This window comes from Lactuca saligna, chromosome 7 (genome assembly GCF_052625555.1).
Source record: "Lactuca saligna cultivar CGN05327 chromosome 7, ASM5262555v1, whole genome shotgun sequence".
NCBI classification, from domain to species: Eukaryota; Viridiplantae; Streptophyta; class Magnoliopsida; order Asterales; family Asteraceae; genus Lactuca; species Lactuca saligna.
Window position 1 is genome coordinate 82,473,841 of NC_136423.1, and position 26,124 is coordinate 82,499,964.

The 26,124-nt window shown below is 35.4% G+C and overlaps 1 protein-coding gene across 1 annotated transcript; it reads right to left on the minus strand.

Annotated features, from left to right (window-relative positions):
* Positions 1–2,306: 2,306 nt before the first annotated feature.
* On the minus strand, positions 2,307–5,990 carry LOC145007095 (uncharacterized). Its single transcript, XM_078966087.1, has 4 exons — positions 5,874–5,990; positions 4,109–4,123; positions 3,072–3,589; positions 2,307–2,949 (listed from the first exon to the last, which is right to left on the minus strand). The coding sequence occupies exons 1-4, from the start codon at positions 5,988–5,990 to the stop codon at positions 2,307–2,309; spliced, it is 1,293 nt and encodes a 430-aa protein (XP_078822213.1).
* Positions 5,991–26,124: the final 20,134 nt, after the last annotated feature.

Here is a 26,124-nt window from a genome sequence, read left to right on the forward strand (position 1 = left end):
CCTAAACAAGGACGAAGTATCATAAGGTTGTCGGACCAGCCCCCTACCGCTGGAGCTCTTTCCTCCACCAACAAATATCGTCGTCACTGCTACTTCTTCCATCCACCATACCCAGCTCCGTTCGCCTCCATCATCATCGAGCTTGTCGGAACAGGAAATGGAAGCAGCGAAGCTGCCATTACCGCCCGTTGTCGTTGCTAATGTGGAGCTCCGACACCATCGCTGCCGCCTGCTGCTATTGCCACCACCGTCTCCGAACTGCCACCATCCTTGTCATCATAGTAAGCTTCATCCACACCCCTCAATTTTCAAACCAATAACATTCTATGTTCGATCGACCAACTGAAATTAAGAGACTATGGGTCTCGTCTGTAAAGCACGACTGGTAACGGAAAGAAGATGATATGTTCTTCTTCTTCGTCGTCTTCAGATCCCCTTCTTCTTCAATTTCATCATCATCAACTTTATTTCACACAAATACCTCATCAGAAACCCTAATTTATCGTCATCATCATCATGTTCTTCTTCTTCGTAGTCTTCTTCATATACTTTCGTATCCAACACCGACTCTGCAAAACTCGAGAACCCCAAATTCCTCGATTTGATCCTCGCAACACCAACTCGTATTTTCTTCGTATCATTGATGGCGAACAGATCCGGCAGAGTTGCTCCGTCGCAACCCTAATTTAATCACCAACATGCTTGCTCCGTCGCAGACGACCGGAAATTAAAGTGGTAGGGAAGGAGTTAGCGAGGAGAGGCCAGAGGGCGGTGTTGGGTAAGGGTTTGATGGGAGTGTAGATGGCCGGAAATTGGGATGACAATTGAGAGAGAGAGAGAGAGAGAGAGAATGTTTATTAATAATAAAACATTAAATTAAATACAAAAAATATAAAAAATATATCAAAGGGCATATTCGTCATTTCAGGTTGGGTCTGGACTAAAAACACACAAAAATGTTAATCATAGGGACCAAAACAACACAAGATATCAAAAATTGGACTAGTGGTGCACTAACATTTCGTTTTGGACCAAAACTACAGAATTTTACCAACCACAGGGACCATTTTTGCAATTTTGTCTATAGAACAATGTTGAAAACTTTATACACAAGGAATGGAGATTAAGAGTACATCAAAAATGAAAATATATATAAAAAATAAATTAAGGCTGATCTTCATACAAATGGTTGAGTTGGAATGTACTTTCACTTCCTTATTAATTGCTTCCTTGATTATTTTTTGTCACTGTGATTTACTCTAATAAATGGATGTTTTTTTTTTTTTTTGTCATTTGTCAGGGTTTTATTCAATTTATCAAATGTTATTTTATTGTTATTTTGAATTAAGTTTTATTTCATATGTTATTTTATAATTTTTCTATTTTATTAAATAACACATTGTATTTAAATGCAATAATAAATGCATATTAATTTTTTTAATGAATTTTTCTTTTAATTTCAAAATTACTAAATTAAAGGTTAATTAATTTCTTTTATTTATTTATCTAAATTATTTGTTTACATCTAAAGAAAAAAACACTTTAATTTTTATAATTCAATATTTTTCTTATTCTTCTTATAAATTCAAACTTCTCAAATATTTAGACTTTTATATTTAGTTTTTTCTTTTAAATTTACATGGGTTTCATGCTTAGTGATTTAATGTAGCATATAAGATTACACTTTAAATTTTTACATGAAGGAAACTAATGGAAAATGTGTAAAAAAAAAAGAACTGAACCGATCCTTCCTATTTGGCTCATGGACAATTTAAGAAGCTTATTTAGCAGCTTAATTCTTTGGCTTCAACAGCATCTCTGCTCCTTCACTGTGCACCTTGCCTTAGTTTTGGGCACCAAGGAGGAGACGCAGTTTAAGATTTTGTAGGAATCAATTTCCTAATAAAGTCAACATTTATGGGTTTATAGATGCTATACTAGTACCGAAGCATTAATAAGGCTGGAGGAAGTGGTGTCACCGAAACCGTATTTCCTCCCCTACTACATAAGTGCAATATTATTTTTTACCACACAAGTGTGGTTTCTTGCCACACCAAGGGAGTGGTGCCACACTTTTATTTATTTATTTACTTTGTTTATTTTAGCTATTTTAATTAAAACTTATTTTTTAATTAAAAAAAACATAATTTTTCATTACTTGAAAATTTAAAAAAAAAAAATACCTTAAATATTCAAAAAACACACAAAACAAAAAAAAACAAAAAACAAAGAAAAAACACATACACGCACATGACATTAGAATAACCCTAAAAACATAAAAACACAAATAAAATTACTAAAGCAAACTACATAAAGTCGTTATCCGATAACTCGTCTTCGGAGTCATCCGGTGGATCCAAATTAAGGTTAATGTTTTGAACCCCGTAAATGTGTTCCACCAAGTCATTGAGAATATTGTGAAATGTTTCAGTGCAACGTATCTCTGATCTCCTGTTCATATACTCTTCGTTACTAATTTCTATTGGTTGTGTCTCTAGTATGGTTTCTTCCTCGTGAAACGCACATATCGCTCTTCCTTCATCTTCAATAATCATGTTATTCAATATAGGACACATATACATGATTTCTTGAAGTTTTTCCTTGCTTAAATAACTTGCTGGTTTTTTCAATATGAACCATCTTTTCTTCAGAGCTCGAAAAGCACGCTCAACATCCTTCCTAGCTCTTTCTTGAGCTCTCTTGAATTTCTTTCGTCTAGAACTATGTGGATACGTAAACGATTTAACAAACACATCATACTCAAGATAGATTCCATCGACCAGATAATAATCATACTTATATGGTGTTCCACGCACTTCAAAAGAAGACTCTGGTGCGGATCCATCGTATATGTTGTTAAATATACGTGAACGATTAAGAACGTTGATGTCGTTAATCGAACCAGAAGAACCAAAAAAGCATGTTAAATCCACATATATTGTGATGCAACTGCTTCAAATATGACCGTTGGGTGATCATGATCACCTCGGGTAAATTGCCCACGATATGACGTAGGACAATTTTCTCATGCCCAATGGAGACAATCTAAACTTCCTAGCATTCCAGGAAACCCATGCACAGTAGCATGACGAGTTTGCAATTGCAGGATGTCATTACGTGTAGGCTTACGCAAATATTTTGGACCATAAAACTGAATCACAGTTTTGCAGAAAAAGTGGAGACTGTTTTGTGCGATCCTAACAGACATCCTAAAACTTTCGTCTAACGTATCAGGCGGAATATCAAATGTTAACTGACGAAGTGCGGCCGTGCATTTTTGTAAGAGAGTGAAACCAGATATACCTCTAGCATCGTAGCGTCGTTGAAAAAAACTGCACTCCCTCGTTACATTTTCAACTATACGTTTGTATAAACCTTTGAACATTCTGAAGCGCCTACGAAAATAAAACACTTGAAAAGCGGCATTCTTTTCAAAATAGTCTTGCACCATACATTGGTTGGCTTCTTCACGATTTCCGGAAATATATCTTTGTGTTCTCCGTTGAGAAGTAGCAGCTGCGTTTTTGCATACAACATTGTATGTTTGATCCGCTTTTTGAGCACTCGCAACAACGGTTTCAAAAATAATCTAAAATTTTTTAGAAGATGAAGAAGATGACATTTTTGAGAGAGTGATGATTTTTTTTAAATTTTGAATGAGAAAAGAGATTTTATTGTGGTTAAAAACAAATGAAGTGGATATGTATATATAGGACAGAAAGGCAAAATGAAATAATAATAATAATAATAATAATAATAATAATAATTGCGTCCGAACCTACATTCAACGGTCAAATATCCATCTACCAATCACGTGACACGATACAAACTATTTGCAATGCGGTCAAAACCGCGCAAGACTGTGGTATGGAGGTGGTGCGGTGTGCGCGGTCCAGGTGACACAAATCACGGTATAACCTAAGTTAGTAGTTGATTTCTTAGTAAATGATTTAATCTTTTAATGAGATCAGAATACCATAAATACCCAATTCCACTTGATTAAGTACAACATTGTATCACATAATCCGCAACGATTTCCATTTTTTTTTTAAAAAAAGTGTATTTGGTTTGTGTAACAAGTTTACTGATTTATAACGTAAATTATAACCTTATCACGTTTGAGCTAATTTAAAAAAAAAAATTAAAAAAAAAAAAAAAAAAGTAACCAATTTTAAGAAAAGGTCAGTGATTTTCATCCATCCCGTTTAATTCTCTTTTTTTTTTTTTTTTTTTTTTAAATCAAAACAAATAAATCCAAAACGTTTCCCTTTAAAATGCTCCTACTAAAAAAAATCACTTTAAAATCCAAAAAGCAATTAAGGTATACTATTCCTCACTTTTATTCATTGAATTCAATTCACCACAGGCCTTAGATGACTGTAAAAATGTATAAACATGATTAAAATCTGCTTTAGAAAAATTAAAATTACCTTAGCAAAACTACCTTCCACAAGGTTGGATTACGGTGGGTGGACTGGTACTCTAAACTCTAAACTGTTTAAAACCTCAGTGCTTGTGTGAGAAAAATATAATGTCATATCCGTATTATTGTAAAATTAAAATTTGATTCGATCTTTTTTAAACGGAATCATCTTGAGCAACATGAGACATATTACCACCTACAACACTACTAGAAAACAAAGGGTTTTGCCGCAGAAAAATAACTACGGAAAATTTCTGTACGTAATTAACTATATAATACCAACGGAATTCTACGGAATGGGATGCCCTAAGTTTGTAACAAAATATCTACAGAATAGATACAGAATAACAACGGACGAACCTCCGTAGATACTATGTTAGTAATTAGCTACAGAATAGCTACAACATAACGACGGAAGTAAACTTGTAGGTATTCCATACATAATTAGCTACAGAATAGATACGGACTACTACCCACATAAGAAAATAGCAACATAATAACTACTAAATACCAACTACTTTATTATTATTATTATTATTATTATTATTATTATTATTATTATTATTCAAAATTCAAGTCTTAATTTTTTTTTGATTGTTTTGCTTTAAATATTTAAAACACAAAAAATTAAAAATCATATTAATAGTACTATTAATAATAATAATTATTATAAATATAATGATAATATATAATAATCGTAACGAATGTGTTTAACACACAAACAAATAAACAAACGAAAAAACAATGTTTAACACATCAATAAGGTAAAATAATATACATTTAATGTATGAATAATGAAAAATGATGATAATTAGGGGAAATATGTATATTTGTATAAGTGAGTGTATGTATGCATTTATTTATGTATGTATGTATATAAGTATATGTATATATATTTATGTATGTGTATGTATGTATATGTGTGCTTATGGATATGTATGTGTATATATATGTGTATCTGTGTATTTGAGTATGTATGTGTATGTGTATGCATACGTGTATGCATATCTATGCGTATGCACGATTTTATGTACATTTATATGATGTATAACTTTGTGAAAACAAAGAAATCAAAGTATAATGATGTTGTGAAAAAAATCAAAGGAAAAAACGACATTAGACCATTGAAATGGGCGGTTCTGTATCGGGAGTCAGGTTATCGCCTTTGCCCGATACTAGTTGAATTGTGTATGTGTGTATTTGAGTATGTATTGAAATGTGTATGTGTGTATTTGAGTATGTATGTGTATGTGTATTCATCACCTTTGTTTGACCTTAGTGGCCTTCCATGCAGTGGTTTTGTATCGGGAACCAGGTCATCGCTTTTGCCCGATACTAGTTGTGTTCCACATAACATTTTAATAGGCGGTTCTGTATCAGGAAGCATGTCATCTACTGACCTTAGTGAACTTCAACACAACCCTTTTTTGGTTGGTTCAACACTGATAACCAGGTCATCACCCGTCCCTAATGGCCTTCCACGCATCCCTTTGCCTGGTGGCCTTTCACGCACTTTAGTTAGGACAACAAGGTCGGGATTCTCAGGGAGTAGTAGCATGAGTGCCATAAATACACATATGGGCTTGATTGATGTTATAGTAGATACAGGGGTGGTACAGAATGTTGGGAATGGTATTGCATATGTTTGTGAGACGACAGGAAATAATGAAAGAGCCTGCTAGTGATTTTTTCTATAATGGGCCAAAGCAGGAACATGGGCTTGAGTATGGGCATGAGTCTATGCATGAGCCTGAGTCACCAATGGTTCAGAAGCCCCATTATTTTGGTATACAAGGTAGATCAAATGATGCAGCTTCGAATGGCTCTCATAGGCCATTTATCACACGAAAGGGATACAAGTAATTTTTATTTATTTATTTATTTATTTATTTATTTATTTATTTAATTTATGAATGTTCATGTTATAATTATCCTTATATGGCTATTTCAATATTGTAGGTTTGGGAGAGAAAGTATTCATCGAGCAATCTTAAAGATATTTTGGCAGTCTATATATGAACCTTGGATTACTTATAGAAAAATTCCAAAGGAAGTTGTCAGTCAAATGTTTGAGTGTTTCAGGGTAATATATTAATTATTTATTTTTAATATCTATTTCTCATTCATTCTTATTTTGCATTTTAAACTTTTACTTTTCATATTTTTACAGACTCAATACTAGTGGGATCCAAATGAAGAAGGGAGAATTCGTGAAGGTTTTGAGAATACGCTGAAAGATTGCTATAGGGGTAGAATGAAGGATGCCAGGGAAGCATCGGGAAATTCTGCAAGAAAATCTGGACACGTTATCACAGAGATTAATGATAACTTTGAGATTCTTGCAAATTACAATCCTGTTGAAATACATGCAGATGTTTGGCGACGTTTGTGTAGGGTAAGCAATCTAATACATTATTTTTTATCCTGTTGTTTTTTATTTTATATTCTAATTTTCTCTCTCTCTCTCTCTCTCTCTCTCTATATATATATATATATATATATATATATATATATATATATATATATATATATATATATATATTACAGAAATGGGACACAGATGAGTGAAAAAAGTTGTCCAAAAGCGGAAAAAAACTGTAACACTGATTCTGGGGGGCAACAAGACATACAGATGGTAGCATTGGATTTGAGGAGCACCGTCTTAAATTGATGAGTAATAATGATTATAGATTTTAGTGATACATTTTTCTTTCAACACTAATTACATCAATTATGTTGTGTCGTTTATATAGAAAGAGTTGACGTGTGAAGACCCCTCATTTATTGATCTTTCTTATAAGACACATCTTACTGCCAAATCAAAGAAAATATATTTTGGGGGAGATAAACAGGCGCCATTGGATTTTGTGAATGAGACATCTAGGGAGGCGATCGTAAGTTGTCTTTATCTTTTTGTATACTTACTAATATTAGTTTTTTACTTTTTAGTACAATGACAAAAGCGTTCTTTTGGTATATTTTAGGAATCATATAACAAAGCCTTATCTCAAAAATATGGTGATGATCTGACTCAACATAATGTGAATGATCCAGAATTGTGGACCCAAACATAGTTGCTTAGGAAAGGCGGGAAACAAAAAGGTCCTATCTATGGGGTAGGATACTCGGATCTTCACTTTTTGATGACGGGTGGATATTCTTATGAGTCAACTTCAACTTCTTCTGACTTTGCAAAGTCACAACAGAAGGTACAATTATTTGCATAATATATTATATAGAAAAAATATCAAGTAAAGAGGTACCTAATATGGATAAAAAAAATGTTGATATTGGTAAAGTACATTGTTGTTATGGGTGAAAATTGAAATATGTTGCCATTATTAATATTGGGTAAAGTGCATTGTTATTATGGTTGAAAATGAGACTATGTTGCTATTGTTAAATTAGGTAACATAATGCTATAATGGGTGAAAATTATAGTATGTTGCTATTATTGATATTAGGAAATGTAAAATGTTGTTTAAGTACATTGATATTATGGATTGGAAATGTAAAGTACAATGGTATAACGGATAAAAATATAGTATGTTATTATTATGCATATTAAAAGTTATTATTATTGATATTAAAAACAATGTACATTGTTATTATGAGTACTGTGTTCTTATATTGACTTAAAAGTAAAGTACATTGTTATTATGGTTTAAAGTTGAATTACATTTACTAACTGCATGTGTTTGTGTTGCTATTTTTAGGTCAATGAGTTGCGAAAACAAGTGTCAAACATGCAACAAGCCATGGATGAAAAGCAAAGTTAAATGAATTTGCAAATGCAAGAAATGTGAAATGAAATCGAATTGCAAGTGCAAAGACAATTGGCGGACTTTATGAAACAAATCAACCCGTTCGGTAATCCACCAAGTAGTTCTTAGTTTTTGTTTTAAAACACTTAATGAATGTTATGTTATTGACTAGTGTTTAGCTTTTGTCATGCTATTGTAACGGTATTTTGAGTATTTGAATGTATAAATGGTATGTTATTGACAATTTTAACATTAATGAATGTAATGATATTTGACTATTATTTTAATTATTTGTTTGGTGTTTTTAGCATAAAATTTGGGTGTTTTTTAAACTCTAAATTTAATAGATCAATAGATTTAATATAGAAATAAATTTAATATTATCTAGGAATTAGAAATTTAATATAGTAATAATTGTAGGAAATAAATATTATATAGGAATTATAAATTTAATATAACAATAACAACTGGTAAAAAATCATAGAAAATTTGTAGGAAATGAGTAATCTGTAGATATTCTGTAGGAAATAAAATTCACTCAAGTCTGTAGGTAATCTGTTGCAAAAGCAGTTGGTAGGTATTCTGTAGGAAAAGTAGTTGGTAGGTATTCTATAAGAATATCAGTTTGTAGGTATTCTGTAGGAAAATAATCTGTATGTATTTTGTAGGTGTTTCATAGATAAATAACCCATAGGTAATCTGTAGGTACTCCATAGTTAACATGTTCCGTAGGTATTCCGTAGTTAAATTTGTAACATAATATTTCATAGGAAATGCGTAGGAAGGTTTGTAGCTAATTTGTAGGAAAAATTTACCCACGAGGGTTTTCCCTATAACCCGCTTTTTGTAGACAATCTGTACGTACCGCCTCATTCCTACGGATTTCCGACCAATTTTGTTGTAGGTAATTACTTAATTTTCTAGTAGTGTAATAAGGCACAAAAAACCATATAATTGTATTTTACTCAACTAAGTAACCCCAAAAACGCAGTTACACACTATATATAGATTGCAAAAACACTTTTGGCTAACCAATCATAGAGAGAATTCTACAGAAAGATAAACGGATGATTAGAATCATCAATTAAACTGAAAATAACTTCAATGTTAGAAAACATTTTGATTTCTTTAAGAATAAAAAAAAATCATGAATTTTTTCTCCACACTAAATCCATTTATGCTAAAAGCATAAAACTAAGAGATATCAAATATCCACATACTTTTTCTTCTTATAATCTTCCTACACATTTGACATTATGACACTTATCATAATTAATAAAATTAATAACTTTATTAATTATGGGGAAACTCATCAGTAGTTCGAAAAGTAAACGTGTTGAACTCATCACTAGTGTCGGAAAGAAAATCATGAAAATAGACATCCTTCATAAACTTGTAGTCATAAGGAAAAGAGTTAGTGGCTCTAAGTCTAATCCCAATGATTGTGTATTTGATTTGTTCAAGAGTCAAATCTAGATGTCTAAGCTAAACCTTGCTAATAAAATCATTCCATTCAGAGTTAGTAGCACCCAAACTTCCTTTACCTATGGTGGGTATCGGTTTGGTTGTTGTTTTCGAAGATGGGGGGACAAATCCTTCTTTAGAAATCTTGGAATTTCCGATGGAGGTCAGACTTTGTGATTGTGTCGAAGGAAATGGTTTCAAAATGACTCGTAAATGTGTTCCCGAGGGCTCCAAGGGACTTTATTCAATACCTGCACCACCCTTTTTGGAGTATGCTGGTAGATCTTTTGCAGACTCCTCGTGTGTATGTGTGTGCATGTGTTTTAGATATGTCTAAGGCTACTTCAGACTAATAAGAGGGAGGGGTAGGTAGAGACCCAGGGTCAGGTTGGAAACCCATTTGTAGATCCTGTTGAGAGGAACCACCGATTTTGGGTTTCTTTTTGGCCTTAACTTTTGAAGAGGATCGATTATGTTTCTTAGTTTTCATCTTTATCTTGGAACTAGAAGTAGCGGATCTATTCCCTTCTGAAGGATTACCATCTGAGGTTGGAGTAGGATTTAGGGGATCAACTAAAACCGAAACCTCCATACTTTTTTTTTTTTTTGAAAATGGAGTCGTAAGGAATAGAGTCCAACATATGTTAAGGCAAGCATTAGATGGGTCCAAATGAGGTGTGATTTGGGAATCTATAAGATTCTAAGTAGATATGTTGAAGCTTCAAATTGTAGAACCTCATACAAGGAATTTTGTTAGTTTTCCGACGGGCAGTGAATTTATGAAAATATTGCCATAAGACTTCAGGCAGATCAAGAACATTGGTTCTCCCTATCAATATGTTGTAGATGAGATTTATTCATGGAGTTTGAACCTCTATGCTTATCAGTGAGATCTTTCATCACCATGTGCATCGGTAGCATTTGTATGCTAGGAAAAGAGTATTTCTTGAACTCCTTTGATTTGTATTCCCCTTTGAAAGCTATTTAAGCCAATAATTTATGGAATTCCTTAGCTTAGGTTCGACGGCATTGACACCCTTAGGATTTGGGGAAACTCTAACGACTTTTGAGAAATGTTTATGTGGTGAAAGGAACGCTCATGTCATCGTTGATATAACATTCAAGAACATCATCGTCGATATTCACTCGTTCAAAAGATCTATGCAGTAATCACAAAGGAATGTTAGGGTCTGGAACTTTGGTGAGATGAATAACAATTGGATGGTGGGAGATGTATTTGATTATTACACGAACAGACGTATCATAGTCCATCGGATTAAGTGAAAAACGGTTGAGTTGTGTCCCTCAAAATTGATGGGTTTAGGCAAAACAAATAAACTAGAAAAAGAATTCCTAAGTTCACATGAAACCTACTTCGGATCTATGTTTTAACTATTGAACATATAACTTTGAATTTCAAAACAAGAACCCTAGGGAGAGAGGCTATTTTCAAAATTAACTAATTACATTTAAGAGTTACATACCTTTCAATTGTTATAGCAAACAATTTGTAATCCTTTTGATCTTGATCTTCTTGGAAGCTTAGCAACACAAATGTAATGCCTCTGATGGAGTCACACCCAAAAGCTAGTAAGAAGGAAACTTGAAGGAGAGAGGCTACGTTATGCAAAAATCGGTCCTAGGGTTTCTTTAAGGAAGGAGTGTCCAATTTTAGGTGCCAGGAGGATCCTTATATAGCTGAGGGATCTAGGCTTAAGGGAAAACCCTAATGTTCCTTTGCTTGGGGCCTAAGCTTATCCAAAGGCCTTATTCAAGCCCCTTGGACGAAATCATTAGGGTTTCCCCTGTAGATTTCGTCCAACCCCTTCCAAGGAGGTTCTGGAACCTTCTACTCAACTATTTGATAATTACAAACTAGTCCCTGTACTTTACAATTAATACACTTAACCCTAAAACTAATTCTAATTAATTTTTGGATAACTATTAATTAAACATTATGATTTCTAATTAATATATTAATCTATTAACATATAAATAAATCATTTATATTAATTTATTAATCTTATAATAAATCAATATATCTCCTTTCATAATTTCCTTGTCTAATTGCTAGGTTTGAGGGCAACCCAAAAGGACTATGCTGCTATCAATTCGAGGACGTACCAATTATAGTTATGGGCTTAGATACCTAATCCAACAGTCTCCCACTTGATAAGTCTATAAATATAATTGCTAGCCTGAATTCTAAATTTGACCAGCAAATTGTAGCTTCCAAAAGTCGCTGCTGAACTCTGACCCAGTCAGTTACGTGTCCTAAAATAAGTGATCACATGACCCTTCGTTCTACTAGATATCCCTAGACATAATACATGGAATATATTCAATCTCTTTGTCCAGAATCTATGTTTCCCGATTTCTGATTTGTGATGATATAAGACTTCTAATTGAACACATCAATTTAGTCCTGGCTGGACCCAACACATAAGTCAAAACCAAATCATCATGGGGCCCTCAGATATCGCTTTTCATGTTAGGATAAAAGGAACAAATAACTATTGACTCATATGCTTGTATCTTTCACTCATCAAACCATACATGACAATACGTTTTATAACACCAAGTTAATGATGCATTTTTCGTATCACCAATGTATAGCCGACTTGAAAATTACAACTCATGTATCTCTATTTCAAGATCATAGATATTATTGTCTTAGTATTACTCATGATGAATTACATGAAGTAATACTCTGAGCGTGGTTCTATCAAATCCTCAAATATCAATTTTTGAGTACTCATGAACATTGAAACAGTTCTATTGCTATGTCTATCCTTAGACAATATGCAATTCAATTCATGATATTGTTAATTCACTACTTACTTCCAAAAGTACGAGTGACTTTAGAGTTTGAATAATCATATTATTTAGGAAGTAAAACATGCAAAATATGAAACACAATAATAAACAATTGACAAAAGGCAGTAAACAAACTCATAAATAATACTTGATTATTTAATCACCAGAAGTCAATTTATAACATGTTTCTGAACTAAACTAATATAACTACTAAAACTAATATCATCTTTTAGTCCTATGCTCCGAGCATGCTGAATATGCTTAGCCCTACTCAGACCCTTTGTAAGGGGGTCTGTCGGGTTATCTTCAGATGACACCCTCTTTACAACAAAATGTCCTTCTTCTACTCTATGTCTGATGACATGGTACTTTCTGTTGATATGCCTATTTTTACCATGATATTTGGGTTCCTTAGTTAAGGAAACTGCTCCCTCATTATCGCAAAACAGTTCCAGAGGCTCCTGGATGGTTGGAACAACTCTGTGATCTCTGATGAAGTTTCTCAACAAAGTTGCTTCTTTCAACGCTTCACTTGCTCCTATATACTCTGATTCACAAGTAGAATCAGTCACCGTATCTTGCTTGGAACTTTTCCAAGTAACTGCTCCTCCATTCTGTAGAAATACCCAGCCAGATTAAGAACAGAAGTTATCACTATCCGTTTGAAATTTGGCATCACTGTAACCATCTACTCTGAAAGTATCATTTCCACAAAGTACAAGGACCCAATGCTTTGTTCTTAGTAAATACTTGAGTATATTCTTTACTACTATCAAATGAGTTCTACCCGGGTTTCCCTGATAGCGACTGACCATGCTTAAAGAAAAGGCCACATTCGGGCTAGTACATGATCGATCCGGCAGCGAAAGCATAAGGTACACGACTCATGTCAGCTATTTCCTCATCTATACCAGGGCATTGAGTCTTACTGAATTTGGTAGTGCTATGGATTGGTAGCTCTCCTTTCTTGGAATTTTCCATACTAAACCTCTTTAGTACCTTATCCAAGTATGTGCTCTGACTAAGTCTAATTAGTCTCTTCTTTCTATCTCTCAATATTCTAAGCCCAAGAATATATGCAGCTTCTCCAAGGTCTTTCATGGCAAAACACTTTCCAAGCCAAGACATAACTGTTGGATTAGTGTCTAAGTATATAACTATAATTGGTATATACTTGACCCGACCCGGCATGGTCCATTTGGGTTGCATGGCATCATGCATTTGGATAGACTAAAATGGGAGAAATAACACTTAAGGTTTATTAATATATTATAAGTTATAATATATTAATAAGATTATTTAATTAGTATTGATCAATAATTAATCTAGAATTAATTAAGTGATCAAAAAAAGACTAATTGAATATATGGGTTGATTGTGTAAATCATCCATACTTATATAGTGGGCTAATGCTCCATGGATTATCAAGTTGGGCTAAAACCCATAGGATACCCCATGGATGCTCCATCATGTATTTGATCCCATGGATCCAAGGAAATGGAAAGTTATGACAGTTAGGGTTTACCCTAATTGTAACAACTATATAAGCATCCTATTATTGACAAAATTGGCCACTAAGTGAAACAAGGGAGGGCAAGCCGATTTCATGAAGTGATGATTTATCTCATGGTTATTCCAAGTGCATTTGATGTTGTGTGAACCATTTGAGGTGTCACACTTGGGGCACTAGGCTCTCAAGCTACATAGAATCAAGCACCAACAAAGAGGTATGTCATTCTACTAGATTTTATATTATTTGTACTTTATATTATGCTAGTTAGAGTAATACCTTGGAAAATTGATATTTGCATGTATAATAGAGAAAACATAGCTCCAAGGTATTTAGGGTTGCATGTACACCATAGGAGTGTTAGAATGCTCAAAACCCATCAGTTGTATCAGAGCATAGGCTTATTTTCACTTATACTTGATGAAAATTCACTGAAAATCGAATTTTGGTGTTGTCTACATAGTAGACTCACCGAGTCCATGAAGGGACATGACGAGTCCAAGTGTAAACTCATCTAGCTCGCCAAGTTGGTTCATGCAATCGACGAGTTGGAACCCCAAACAACATATCTTCGAGTTTTGGTGTTGGAATTGGTTTAGAATCATTACATTTAACTGGTTTGGACTTATAAAACCTATTTTTTAAGTGGTAATGATTATGCTAAACCAATTTCAATGCTATAATCAAAGTTTCAAGTTTTATATGTGTTTATGTAATTCTTGAAAAATTGTTGATTATGAATGTTCATGCTTATGAGTTTTGTTAGATCATAGAAATTATGTGCAAATTGTTTGTTAGTATAATTTATGATCTTGATGAAATTGTATGGACTCCATAACTTGTCCTCAAGTTTTGGATTACCAAAAGTTTTTGTGTTGCATTGTTTTATGAGTAGTTTAGATTAATGAAAAAAATTGTGTTTTAGTTGTTTTCAATCCAAATTAATCTAGAGTTAGTTCGTAAAATATGTTTTTGTAACTTGTCTTCAAGTTATATGAAAAGTCATATTTATTAATCTTAAAACTCATAAATGTGTCATAGGTGAAAAGTCATATTTATGAATCTTTAAACTCATAAATGTGTCATAGGTTACATAAAAGATGAAAAGTCTTTTTCATTAAATGGTTTTATGACCCCATAACTTGTTCTCAAGTAATGGATGTTGAAAAGCCACTTCCTTAAACTTGTTATTAAAAGATAAGGAGTTACATAAAAATGTAGAGTCTTCATTTTAATGTACATTAAACTCGTAAGTTATGAAATGAAAAGTTTTGAATAGTTTCAAAACTTGTCCGCTAGTTTTGAAATTTGTAAAGTCACCCCATGTACACTTTAATTCCAACCCCTAGAATTTTAAAAGGTTAAAATTCAAACTTTATGCAGTTCATTAAATTAATTAAAGTGTTTAATTAAAATAGTTAATGTTTTCATCAAGACATGGTTTAAGTTTAATTAAATTAAGAGTATAGTTTAATTAATAGATTAAACCACCAAGTATTTTAAATGTTTAAAATACACCCTTATACTATTATTATAATTTTAATTGTATAGATATGTATAAGATAAAGTCAATCTTACCATTAGTAGGTCTCATTCACAAAGCCGATCTATAAGGGGGCTATAAGGTTACTGCCTATAAAATGGCAGTTTAATGGGTGTCCACTCTCATCCATGGCTTCCTTGACTGGTGGAGGGTCATTAGCCGAACAGTTAGGATATGACTATAATTCTCCCTTCATTAAAAGTATAATGCTAAATACTAAGTAACTAAACACTTATAAATTCCCAATCTTAGTTACTTAGGAAAATATGAATATGGTGTTAACCGATGAAATTACACTTTGTACCTTACCAAGTCGTTAGTAAAGCGTGTGTGGCTAACCGGTATGCTAACAAGGACTAGTAAGAGTGGCAAAGGGAAACTTGGATTTATTATAGATCGGTGGAGCTATGTGGTTAACCAGCACATCGATTAGGTAATAAAGTTAAGGGTACCAAGTCAATATGCATGGTTCTTCACACCTTGTTTGTGATCCTTGGCATCCCAGTCACAAACTTGAGAGGGCACAATCGAGATTCAAACATGGCATTGAAAGTTCAATGTATCTCAAAAGTGTTGGAATAGTGTCTAAGGCTGCAACTATATTTGGTAAGTACTTGACCCGATTGACCATGGTCCTTTTAGGTTGCCTGCACCATAGCAACTTGACAGTATGATTTATAATGAGAGAAGAAATATTATTAATATATTATGAGAATGATATAAGGAACAATAATATTGTTATTTGATTAATATAAGTCATAAATTAATTAGGAATTAATTTGGTGACTTAAAGAGATTAACTGAATAAAGGGGTATAAACTGTCAATTGTATGATAGTAGTATTTTGAGCAGTAACTCCTTAGGGATAAGGGGTGGACGGATTTTAGGGTTTGGATAAACCTAAAAATCATCCAAAGGCTTATCAATAAGGAGATTGGATTGCTTAGAGCCTAAGTTATCCAATTAGGGTTTTAAGGGTGAAACCCTAGGAGACTCACTAGTATAAATACACCCATAGGGGTGAGGAAATCGGCACCCTTGGTATTGGAGAAGCCCTGGCCGATTTCTCACCCTCATACATCTCTCTCAAATCATCCTCTTGCTAGTTGGTGTTTGTAAGCCATTAGAGGAGTGACACTTGTGACTCTAAGCTCCAAGGACAAGAAGATTCAAGCAAGTAATTCAAGGTATTCTTTTACATCTGATTTCTTGTGTTATTATACTAGATCTATCAATAAAAGTCTTGGATACATTGCATGTTCAATTAGAGAAACCTAGATCCAAGCATTAGGGTTTGTATGTGCACATAAGAATGTTCTTATGGCCAAAACCCAATAGTGGTATCAGAGCCTTGATTGGTTTCTATTGAATTGATGCATTGGTTGCTTGATTGTTATTTGCAAAAATTCGAATTTTGTAAATCTGCCTGATGAACTCGGCGAGTCCCATAGTGGACTCGACGAGTATGCCTCGACTCGACGAGTCCATTGTGGTACTCGACGAGTCCGACCGTCAGGTGGAGCTAATTACGGGATTTCTTGCTGTTTATCTTAAGGAAACTTGCCTTTATCTTAATGGGTCAATATAAATCCGATTATATTATATATATGAGTATATCCCTGACCTAATTCAAAATAATTACCAATTAATTGAATAATAATTTCCTTATGTGATAATTGATTAATTATTTTAATTAAATTGGTAAATTGTTTTGCAAGGAACATCAAATATGGATAATTATGAGATTAAATGTTTAATTTAAATTATTTGTTATTTGATCCCTTGTGTTTTAAAAGGTTTAAAACTAATCCTCAAGTTTTGAAATTTAGTTTTGTGATTAAAAGTTTAATTTGGACATTTTAAATTTTAAACCCTAGAATTTTAAAAGTTTAAAATTCTACCCTATACTCTCTATGATTACAAGCTAAAAATATATATATGTATAATTAAAATGCTAGTCTTACCGTTAGTAGGCCTCATTCACGAAGCCAGTCTATAAGGTGGGTATAAGGTTGCTGCCTATAAAATGGTGCTTAATCGGTGTACACTCACACCCACCGCTTGCTTGATCGGTGGAGGGTCGTTAGCCGAACGGGTAGGATAGGGCAACTTCATCTCCTCGTTAAAAGTATAATATTCAATACAAAATAACTACATGTTTTTCAAAAAATTCCCAATCCTAGTTACTTTAGGAAAAGTGAATTGATGCAATCCCATGAAATTACACTTTGCACCCTTGCTAAGAAGTTAGTGGAGCATGTGTGGTTTACCGCCACACTAATTGCTTCTAAGCATAAGTGGCAAACGGTGATTCATTGTTTATCATAGTTCGGTGGAGCGTGTGTGGTTTACCGGCACATCGAATAGGTGATCGTTACAATGAAGGCACCGTGTAGATTTGCATGGTTATTCACACCCACTTTGTGATCCTCGGCATCCCAGTCACAAACGAGAAGGGCATATCGAGATTTAAACATGCCATTGAAAAGTTCAATGAATCTCATCGAAATCTAGGAATTCTCAACACGTTTAAAACTTAAAGGTAATGTTTTCACGGTGGAGAATTAGTGAATCGTCATTCACTTACCTTCAAATTGTTTGCATGTTGGATTACGACATCCCTTTTCTAATATGTAAATAATGTTGTTGGATCCTAGCCCTAATTTTCCTTATTTGGTGATAATTAGGGATTTAAATTCTAATCAATCTTTGTCCTTTCTATTTATAGATGTCAAACGCAAACAACGCTGCTGCTAGTTCATTCACATTGATGAGCCTTTGCCAAAAGGTGACTTTCGATGGAACGAACTTTAGCGAATGGACAAGATACATTCGCACGATTGCTCGCTACAAGGACAAGGAGTATGTCCTCGATGAAAAGCTCGAAAAGATCAATCCAGAAATCCCTACTCCGGCTGAAATCACCGCTTTTGAAACTCATGAGCGTGATGCAACGAAGGTTCATTGCATCATGATAGCCACTATGAGCTCCGAATTCCAAAAGTCCTATGAGGATATGTATCTGTACGAAATGCATCAAGACTTATTGGAGAGATACCATCAAAACGCGAGGCAGGAGTGTTACGAGATCTTCACTAACATGATCTATGCTAAAATGGGACATGGAGAATCTCTAACTGTACACTTGCAAAAGATGCAAAAGGTATGTCGATCGTCTTCGCAAGTTGAATGTCGACTTTGGGGAAGATTTGGCTATCGACATGGTACTTCATTCCTTGCCTCCATGTTACAACCAATTTAGGATGACCTACCACATGAACAAGGAAGTGGTCACCCTAAGTAAACTCCAAGGTCTCCTAAGGGTTGCTAAGAGCAACCTCAAGGACATGTCTGTTGCACCAACTCTCAATCCACCCGTTGCTCCTGTTTTGGATATTGGGAAAGGAAGGGGAAAGAAGAGGAAGGCTCCGTCTAAGAGCCACCACAAGGGAAAGTCCCGAGATGGGTCTTCTTATAGTGGGACCAAAGTTGATCCCGCTATGTCCCACTCTAACCCAAACGAGGCAGAGTGCCACCATTGCCACACAATAGGGCATTGGAAGAGAAGCTGCTGTCACACCCCAAAACCGATAACGGTGGAATACGTTTCGGGGTGGAGGACGTCATGTACATTATCATCACAATTGAATAATAGTAAAAACAAGAAACATACAACCATTTCATTTACATAGTGAGTTTAACTACAAGTGTGTTTTTGTAATGTTTAACAAACACCAAAAGTAATACAAAATAAGAGATGGATCTTGTATGCTCCACCTTCTCCAAAATGCTGCACCTAAACCTGTCTATCATTGACCTGAGGATACAAGTTATTTTGAAAACGAATATCAGCATGATGCTGGTGAGTTCATAAGAGTTTAGTGTGAGTTTTGTATACATGCATTAGAACTGATAGTATGAAAAGTTGCAATTTACATTCATAAGTAATAGAAAACCCTAGAAAATCCTATATTTTCCAGAGAATACATTGTAAGTGAAAAACCTTAAGGAAACAAGAAATCTTCATTTGTGAAAAACCGTTTATTGTAAATGTATATCATTGGATCTCCAATAAGTAATTTAATAAGATATGATATCCCTGTAGTAGTGATAGAGGTGCAAAACCCCCTTAGTGATAGATACTTATTTACTTCGGGAATGTTAAATTAGACTTTAGTTTAGTATTTTAGTGTGGGTATAGTGTATTCCTTGTATGTTACCGATAGTGTGAGCAATAGAGAACCCCATGACCTTCTCGGTCATACACAATATAGTGAAGTAGTGGCATCCCTAGGCCTGCACGGCTCGGAATGAAATTAACAGTCGGGATGTACTAGTGTCTGCCCCGTATAGATCTATACATGTAGTGTCGTCTTCTGGTTGGAAAAACTCTGGGCATAGTATGTAGCGAATAGAGTATCTCGTAGTGAGTTAGTGTGTTATCTTCTATTTAGTGCCTTTTCTTGTATTATAGTGTGGTAGTCTTTTGTATAGCTCGTAGTGTGTTCTCTTACTAATGTATCGTCTTGTAATAGTGTGTATTATAGTGTGTAGAGTAGTAGTGATAGCGAGTAGTAATGGCCATAACTATACCTATTATAGTTAACTTAGTGTGTATAGTTCTTACCAATTTAGTGGTTTAAACATCGGATGAAATGAAAATGTTCGTATCCAACACTAATATACATGAGATATAACTAAGAAATTAACGACAGTCGGACATATAACAACTACCCTAAGCCCACAATCAAACAAGAACAGGGAATAAGGCGAGCTATCGGTCCTAAGTCCTTCAAGTCTTACTTATATAAATATATTAGTGTGGTTACTTTTTATAAGAAAAATTATTTAGGAAAAATCTTATCCAAAGGGAACATTAAAAAAAATTGTGTATTTATTCAAAATAGCTTTGAAAACGAAAAATCCTTTTGTAAGGCATAGTGATAAATCACATGTGATTCGAACTACGGATAGTAAATCGCATGTGATTAATTTCCATAAACATGTATAATTGACCTGTACCCCCCCTAAAACATAGAAAAACAATTGAAAGTTTCATTAAAGGGGTATGAACTCACAGTTTATCGGAGGGTTCGAGTGTCAATGAATGCCCTAATTGCCAATGGTTCCTATAAATCATGTGATGACACATAATTGGGTTAGAACTAGGATGTTTCATGCTTAAACATGATGGATATACATTCTTATGGATTGGCATTACTGAATACAAGTGTCTCATGATCCATACTTTATGATTCATGCAAGTTTAGGGCCAAAAGTGAACATTTGAGTGAGTGCATGGCCTAGAAATTGAGTGTGCGGCTAAGGTGTGCGGCCAGATGTGTGTGTGCGGCTGCACACAAGTGTGTGCGGCCGTTCAGTGTGTATGTGCGGCCAGTCACAGGAGTGTGCGGCAGTACACTCCTCTTGTGAGTCCAAATGAAGTGTTTGCTCTTCACATTAAGGAGTATTGAATGTGTGCTGCTCCCTCATGAAGGTGTGCGGCCATTCACCTTCTAGGGTCCATGAATATGATGAACATGATAAGTTCTAAGGCTTGGGACTCAAGTGTTTACCTCTAATAAGCTTGAAGATGTACTAGATCACAAATATGAGGTTTTCAAGGTGTTCTTGGTTCAAGATTTTAGAGAGAGAAAGTAGGGAGAGAGTAAGCAGTATCCAAATGAATGAATGAAGAAGGTACCCAGCTATATATATATATATGTTTAGGTGTGAGGCTGGAGGGTGTGTGGTTGGGTGTGCAGCCGCACACATGGGTGTGTGGCCGCACACACCTCTTTTGGTGTGTTTAATTCGATTTCATGATGCAAAACACTTTCCAACACCTCCTAAGACCCATAACTAGACTATATTGTGTCCAAAACGCATTCAGAACCACAAGATTTCCAAAGGGTGATGAATTCAAGATTTAAAGACAATACGCGGACCAATTACATAGGATGAAAGTTTCAGGTTGTCACATTATCCCCCCGTTAGAGAGAATTTCGTCCCGAAATTTAGAATTCCTATAGAGAGTAGTTACAAAACTATTAGGTAAAAAGATGAGGATATTTGAGTTTCATTTGATCCTCGCGCTCCCAAGTGAATTCCGATCCCCGCTTGGCGTTCCACCGAACCTTCACAATTGGTATACGACTTTGCTTCGTCTGCTTGACCTCACGGTCCATGACTTCTACGGGTTCTTCCACGAAGTTGAGGTTCTCATTGATCTCGACCTCGTCGAGTGGAATCACGAGAGTCTCGTCGGACAGGCATTTCTTCAAGTTTGAGACGTGGAAGGTAGGATGTATGTTACTTAGCTCGTGGGGTAAGTTAAGTTTGTAAGCTACGGGGCCGATTCTGGCGAGAATCTCGAAAGGCCCTATGTACCTTGGGTTCAGCTTTCCACGCTTTCCGAAGCATATCGTGCCCTTCCAGGGCAAGACCTTCAAAAGAACTCGGTCTCCCACTTGGAATTCCAAGGGTTTTCTTCGTTTGTCGGCGTAGCTTTTCTGTCGATTCCTAGCGGGTTTTAATCGTTCACGAATCTGTACAATCTTCTCGGTCATTTCTCAAATGATCTCCGGACGAGTGAGAGCGCTGTCAGGAACTCGTCCTTTAGCTAAGTGAGTGTCACCCACCTCAGCCCAACACAGAGGGGATCTGCACTTCCGGCTGTAGAGGGCTTCGAATGGAGCTGCCTTGATGCTTGTATGATAACTATTGTTGTAGGAAACTCCACAAGAGGTAAGTGTGTATCCCACGATTTACTGAAGTCGATCATGCAAGCTCGCAACATATCTTCTAGAGTTTGGATCGTCCTCTCACTTTGTCCGTCAGTCTGCAGATGGTAGGCTGTACTCATATCCAGCCTCGTCCCTAGTCCCTTTTGTAGTGATTGCCAAAACCTTGAGGTAAACCTACTATCTCTATCTGAGATAATAGATATAGGAATACCATGCAGCCGTACTATTTCCTTAATGTATGTTCTTGTGAGTTTCTCCATCTCGTCTGTTTCCTTGATGGATAGGAAGTGTGCATCTTCTTCAATCTGTCTACGATGACCCAAATGGTATCCAAGCCACCCGCTGTCTTTGGTAGTTTGGTTATAAAGTCCATTGTAATCCGCTCCCACTTCCATTCCGGTATCTCTGGTTGTTCGAGGAGTCCTGATGGCTTTTGATATTCGACCTTGACCTTCGCGCAAGTTAGGCACTTACTCACAAAGGTAGCGATCTCTGATTTCATGTTAGGCCACCAGTATAGCTTTTTGAGATCCAAATACTGTTGGATAAGGTGTCTAAGTCCATAACTATTTCTGGTATGTACTTGACCCGACCCGGCATGGTCCATTTGGGTTGCATGGCACCATGCAATTGGATAGACTAAATGAGAGAAATAACGCTTGGAGATTATTAATATATTATAAGTTCTAATATATTAATAATATTATTTGATTAGTTTGATCAAGAATCAATTTAGAATTAATTAAGTGATCAAAAGATAACTAATTAAATATATGGGTTGATTAAGTAAATCATCCATATCTTGTATAGTGGACTAAAAGGCTCCATGGATCATCAAGTTGGGTTCCACCCATAGGATGCTCCATGGGAGTTACAAACCCATGGGTCATGGAAATGAAGAGTCATGACACATTAGGGTTTAACCCTAGGTGTGTCAACACTATATAAGTAACATGATCTCCTCCCAAATCGGTTACACACTAAGTAATAGAGGGCTTGGCCGATTTTGTGAAGTGAGTATTCTCTCATAAGTTCTTCCAAGAGCATTTGGTGTTGTGTGAAGCATTTGAGGCATCACACTTGGGGTGCTAGGCTCACAAGGTTACAAGGAACACAAGCAACAACAAGGTAAGTTATTCTATCTATACTTTATGTTAAAATTGTTCCCCATGTATGCTAGATAGGAATATAACCTTGGAAATCAACTTTGCATGACAAATTAGACAAACATAGATCCAAGGTTATTAGGGTTGCATGTACACTTAGGAAGTGTTAGAATGCTCAAAATCCATCAGTGGTATCAGAGCCTAGGCTTGTTTGTTCTTATTTGTGCTTAAAAGTTGAAAACAGAATCGGAAATTTGCTGTCTGCGAATGGACTCGTCGAGTCCATGTGTATCTTCAACCAACTCGGCGAGTCATGTTCATGCACTCGGCGAGTAGGGTCGAATGAGTGCAGAATTTCGATTCAGTTGCTGGAAAATGAATTAGAAACATTACCCTAAACTGTTTTAGTAAATGTAAACTTGTTTTTGGTGGTGTAATGTCTTACTAATTCATTTACAACAACTAGTTATCAAAATTACAAAGTTTTTATGTAATTTTTGATTGTGTTCATATTCATGTTCTTGTTCTTATGATGGTTTAGATGATCATAGGAATTATTTGTAACCTATTTGGTAGTTTAATTCTTGATCATAATGTGTTTTAATGGAGTCCATAACATATCCTTAAGTTATGGAAAACCAAGAGTCACACTTGAGTTAAAACCATTAAGAAAACACAAGAGTTATAAAAATGAAGAGTCTTCATTTTATTACTCTATTAAACTCATAAGTTAAAAGAAATGAAAAGTTTTGAAAGTTACAAAACTTGCCCTCAAGTTTTGGAACAAGTAAAGTTAAGTTAAAACTTTAGTTCCAACCCCTAGAATTTTAAAAGTTAAAATTCAACCCTTATACTTATATTATGATAATTTAATAATTATATATATGTATAAGAATAAAGTCGTCTTACCGCTAGTACGCCTCATTCACGAAGCCGGTCTATAAGGTGGGTATAAGGTTGTTGCCTATAAAATGGTGACTTAATGGGTGAATATTCTCACCCACCGCTTGCTTGACTGGTGGAAGATCGTTAGCCGAACGGGTAAGACAAGGACTTATAAATTCTCATTCAAAGTATGATGAATATATAAAGTAACTAAATGTTTATTAAATTCCCAATCTTAGTTACTTTAGGAAAAATGTGAATAAGGTGCTAATCCATGAAATTACACTTTACACTTTGTCTGAGTCGTTGGTGGAGCGTGTGTGGTTAACCGGCACACTAACTTGGACTTAACAAGGTAGGTAAAGGGTGACTTAAGGTTTATTATAGTATCGGTGGAGCGTGTGTGGTTTACCGGCACATCGATTGAGTGATAAACTTTAAGGGTACCAAGTGACTTGCATGGTTACTTCACACCTCGTTTTGTGATCCTCGGCATCCCAGTCACAAAACCTGGAGGGCACTCCCGAGATTGAAACATGCCTTTGAAAAGTTCATTGGATCTCAAAGAATCTAGGAATTTCTAAAACCAATAAAAACTAAATATTTAATATTTCGGTTTTCGTGGTGGAAATTGGTGAATCGTCATTCACCTACCTTTCAAATATGGTATAGCTTAGATTACGGCATACCTCTTCTAAGTTATATTATATTGTGATTGGATCCTAGCCTTAATATTACATTTGGGTGTTTTATTAAGGACTCTCTTAAATCTAAACTAAACTTGTTCTTCTTTTTCAGATGTCTTCAACTAATGCTTCTGGCTCGAATCCTAATGGCTCCTTTACTCTTATGAGTTTGTGCGGGAAAGTCACCTTTGATGGATCCAACTTCAATAAGTGGATCAGAAACATCAGGATGATTACCCGCTACGAGGACAAAGAATATGTCCTTGACAAGGAGCTTAAGGAAATTGACGAGTCCACTGCAACTCCCCAGGAGATCGCTGACTTTCATACTCATGAAAGAGATGCAACCAAGGTGGCTTGCATCATGTTAGCCACCATGACAGCTGAACTCCAAAAGTCTTATGAAGACTTCTACCCTTATGAAATGCACCAAGATTTGATGGAAAGATACCATCAAAGTGCACGACAAGAGAGGTACGAAGTCATCTGCTCCATGATAACAACCATGATGAAGGATGGAGAGTCCGTCACGAGCCACATGCAGAAAATGCAAAGGTATGTGGATCGTTTGTTGAAGCTTAATGTGAACTTCCCTGAGGAGCTTGCAATAGATATCATTTTGCACTCCTTACCATCGTGCTATGATCAATTCCGCGTGACATATCACATGAACAAGGAAGAAGTCACCCTCAGCAAACTTCAGGGACTTCTCAAGACCGCAGAAACAGGTCTTAAGGGGAAGTCGGTTGCTATCACTCCTACTCCAGACTCAACTCCGGTCTTGGCAATCGGGCAAAGTCGAGGGAGGAAGAGAAAGAGATCTTCAAAGGGTACCAAGGCTCGGACCCTTGATGGCTCTTCTTCAAGTGGAACCAAGAAAGGTTTCATTACTCCTTCTTCTGACCCAAAAGAGGCTGAATGCTTCTATTGCCATGAAAAAGCTCATTGGAAGCGGAACTGCCCAAAGTACCAGCAAGATGTAAAGGATGGGAAAGTCAAACCCAACCATGCAGGTATTTACACTATCATTTCTAATAACTCACCCCATTCGAAATCTTGGGTACTTGATACAGGTTGCGGTATTCATATTTGTTATGACTTGTAGGGACTAGGAAGAAGTGAGAATGTGGAGCAAGGAAGAATAAACTTAATCATGGGGAATAGGAAAGTTACACCTGTC

Excerpts from the sequence above, each read along its gene's own strand:
- LOC145007095 (XM_078966087.1), bottom strand. The coding sequence starts at position 5,990 with ATGGCACTCATGCTACTACTCCCTGAGAATCCCGACCTTGTTGTCCTA. Across the intron at positions 2,950-3,071 it reads CGTCATGCTACTGTGCATGG|TTGCATCACAATATATGTGG; the intron begins GTTTCCTGGAAT and ends TATTTGAAGCAG.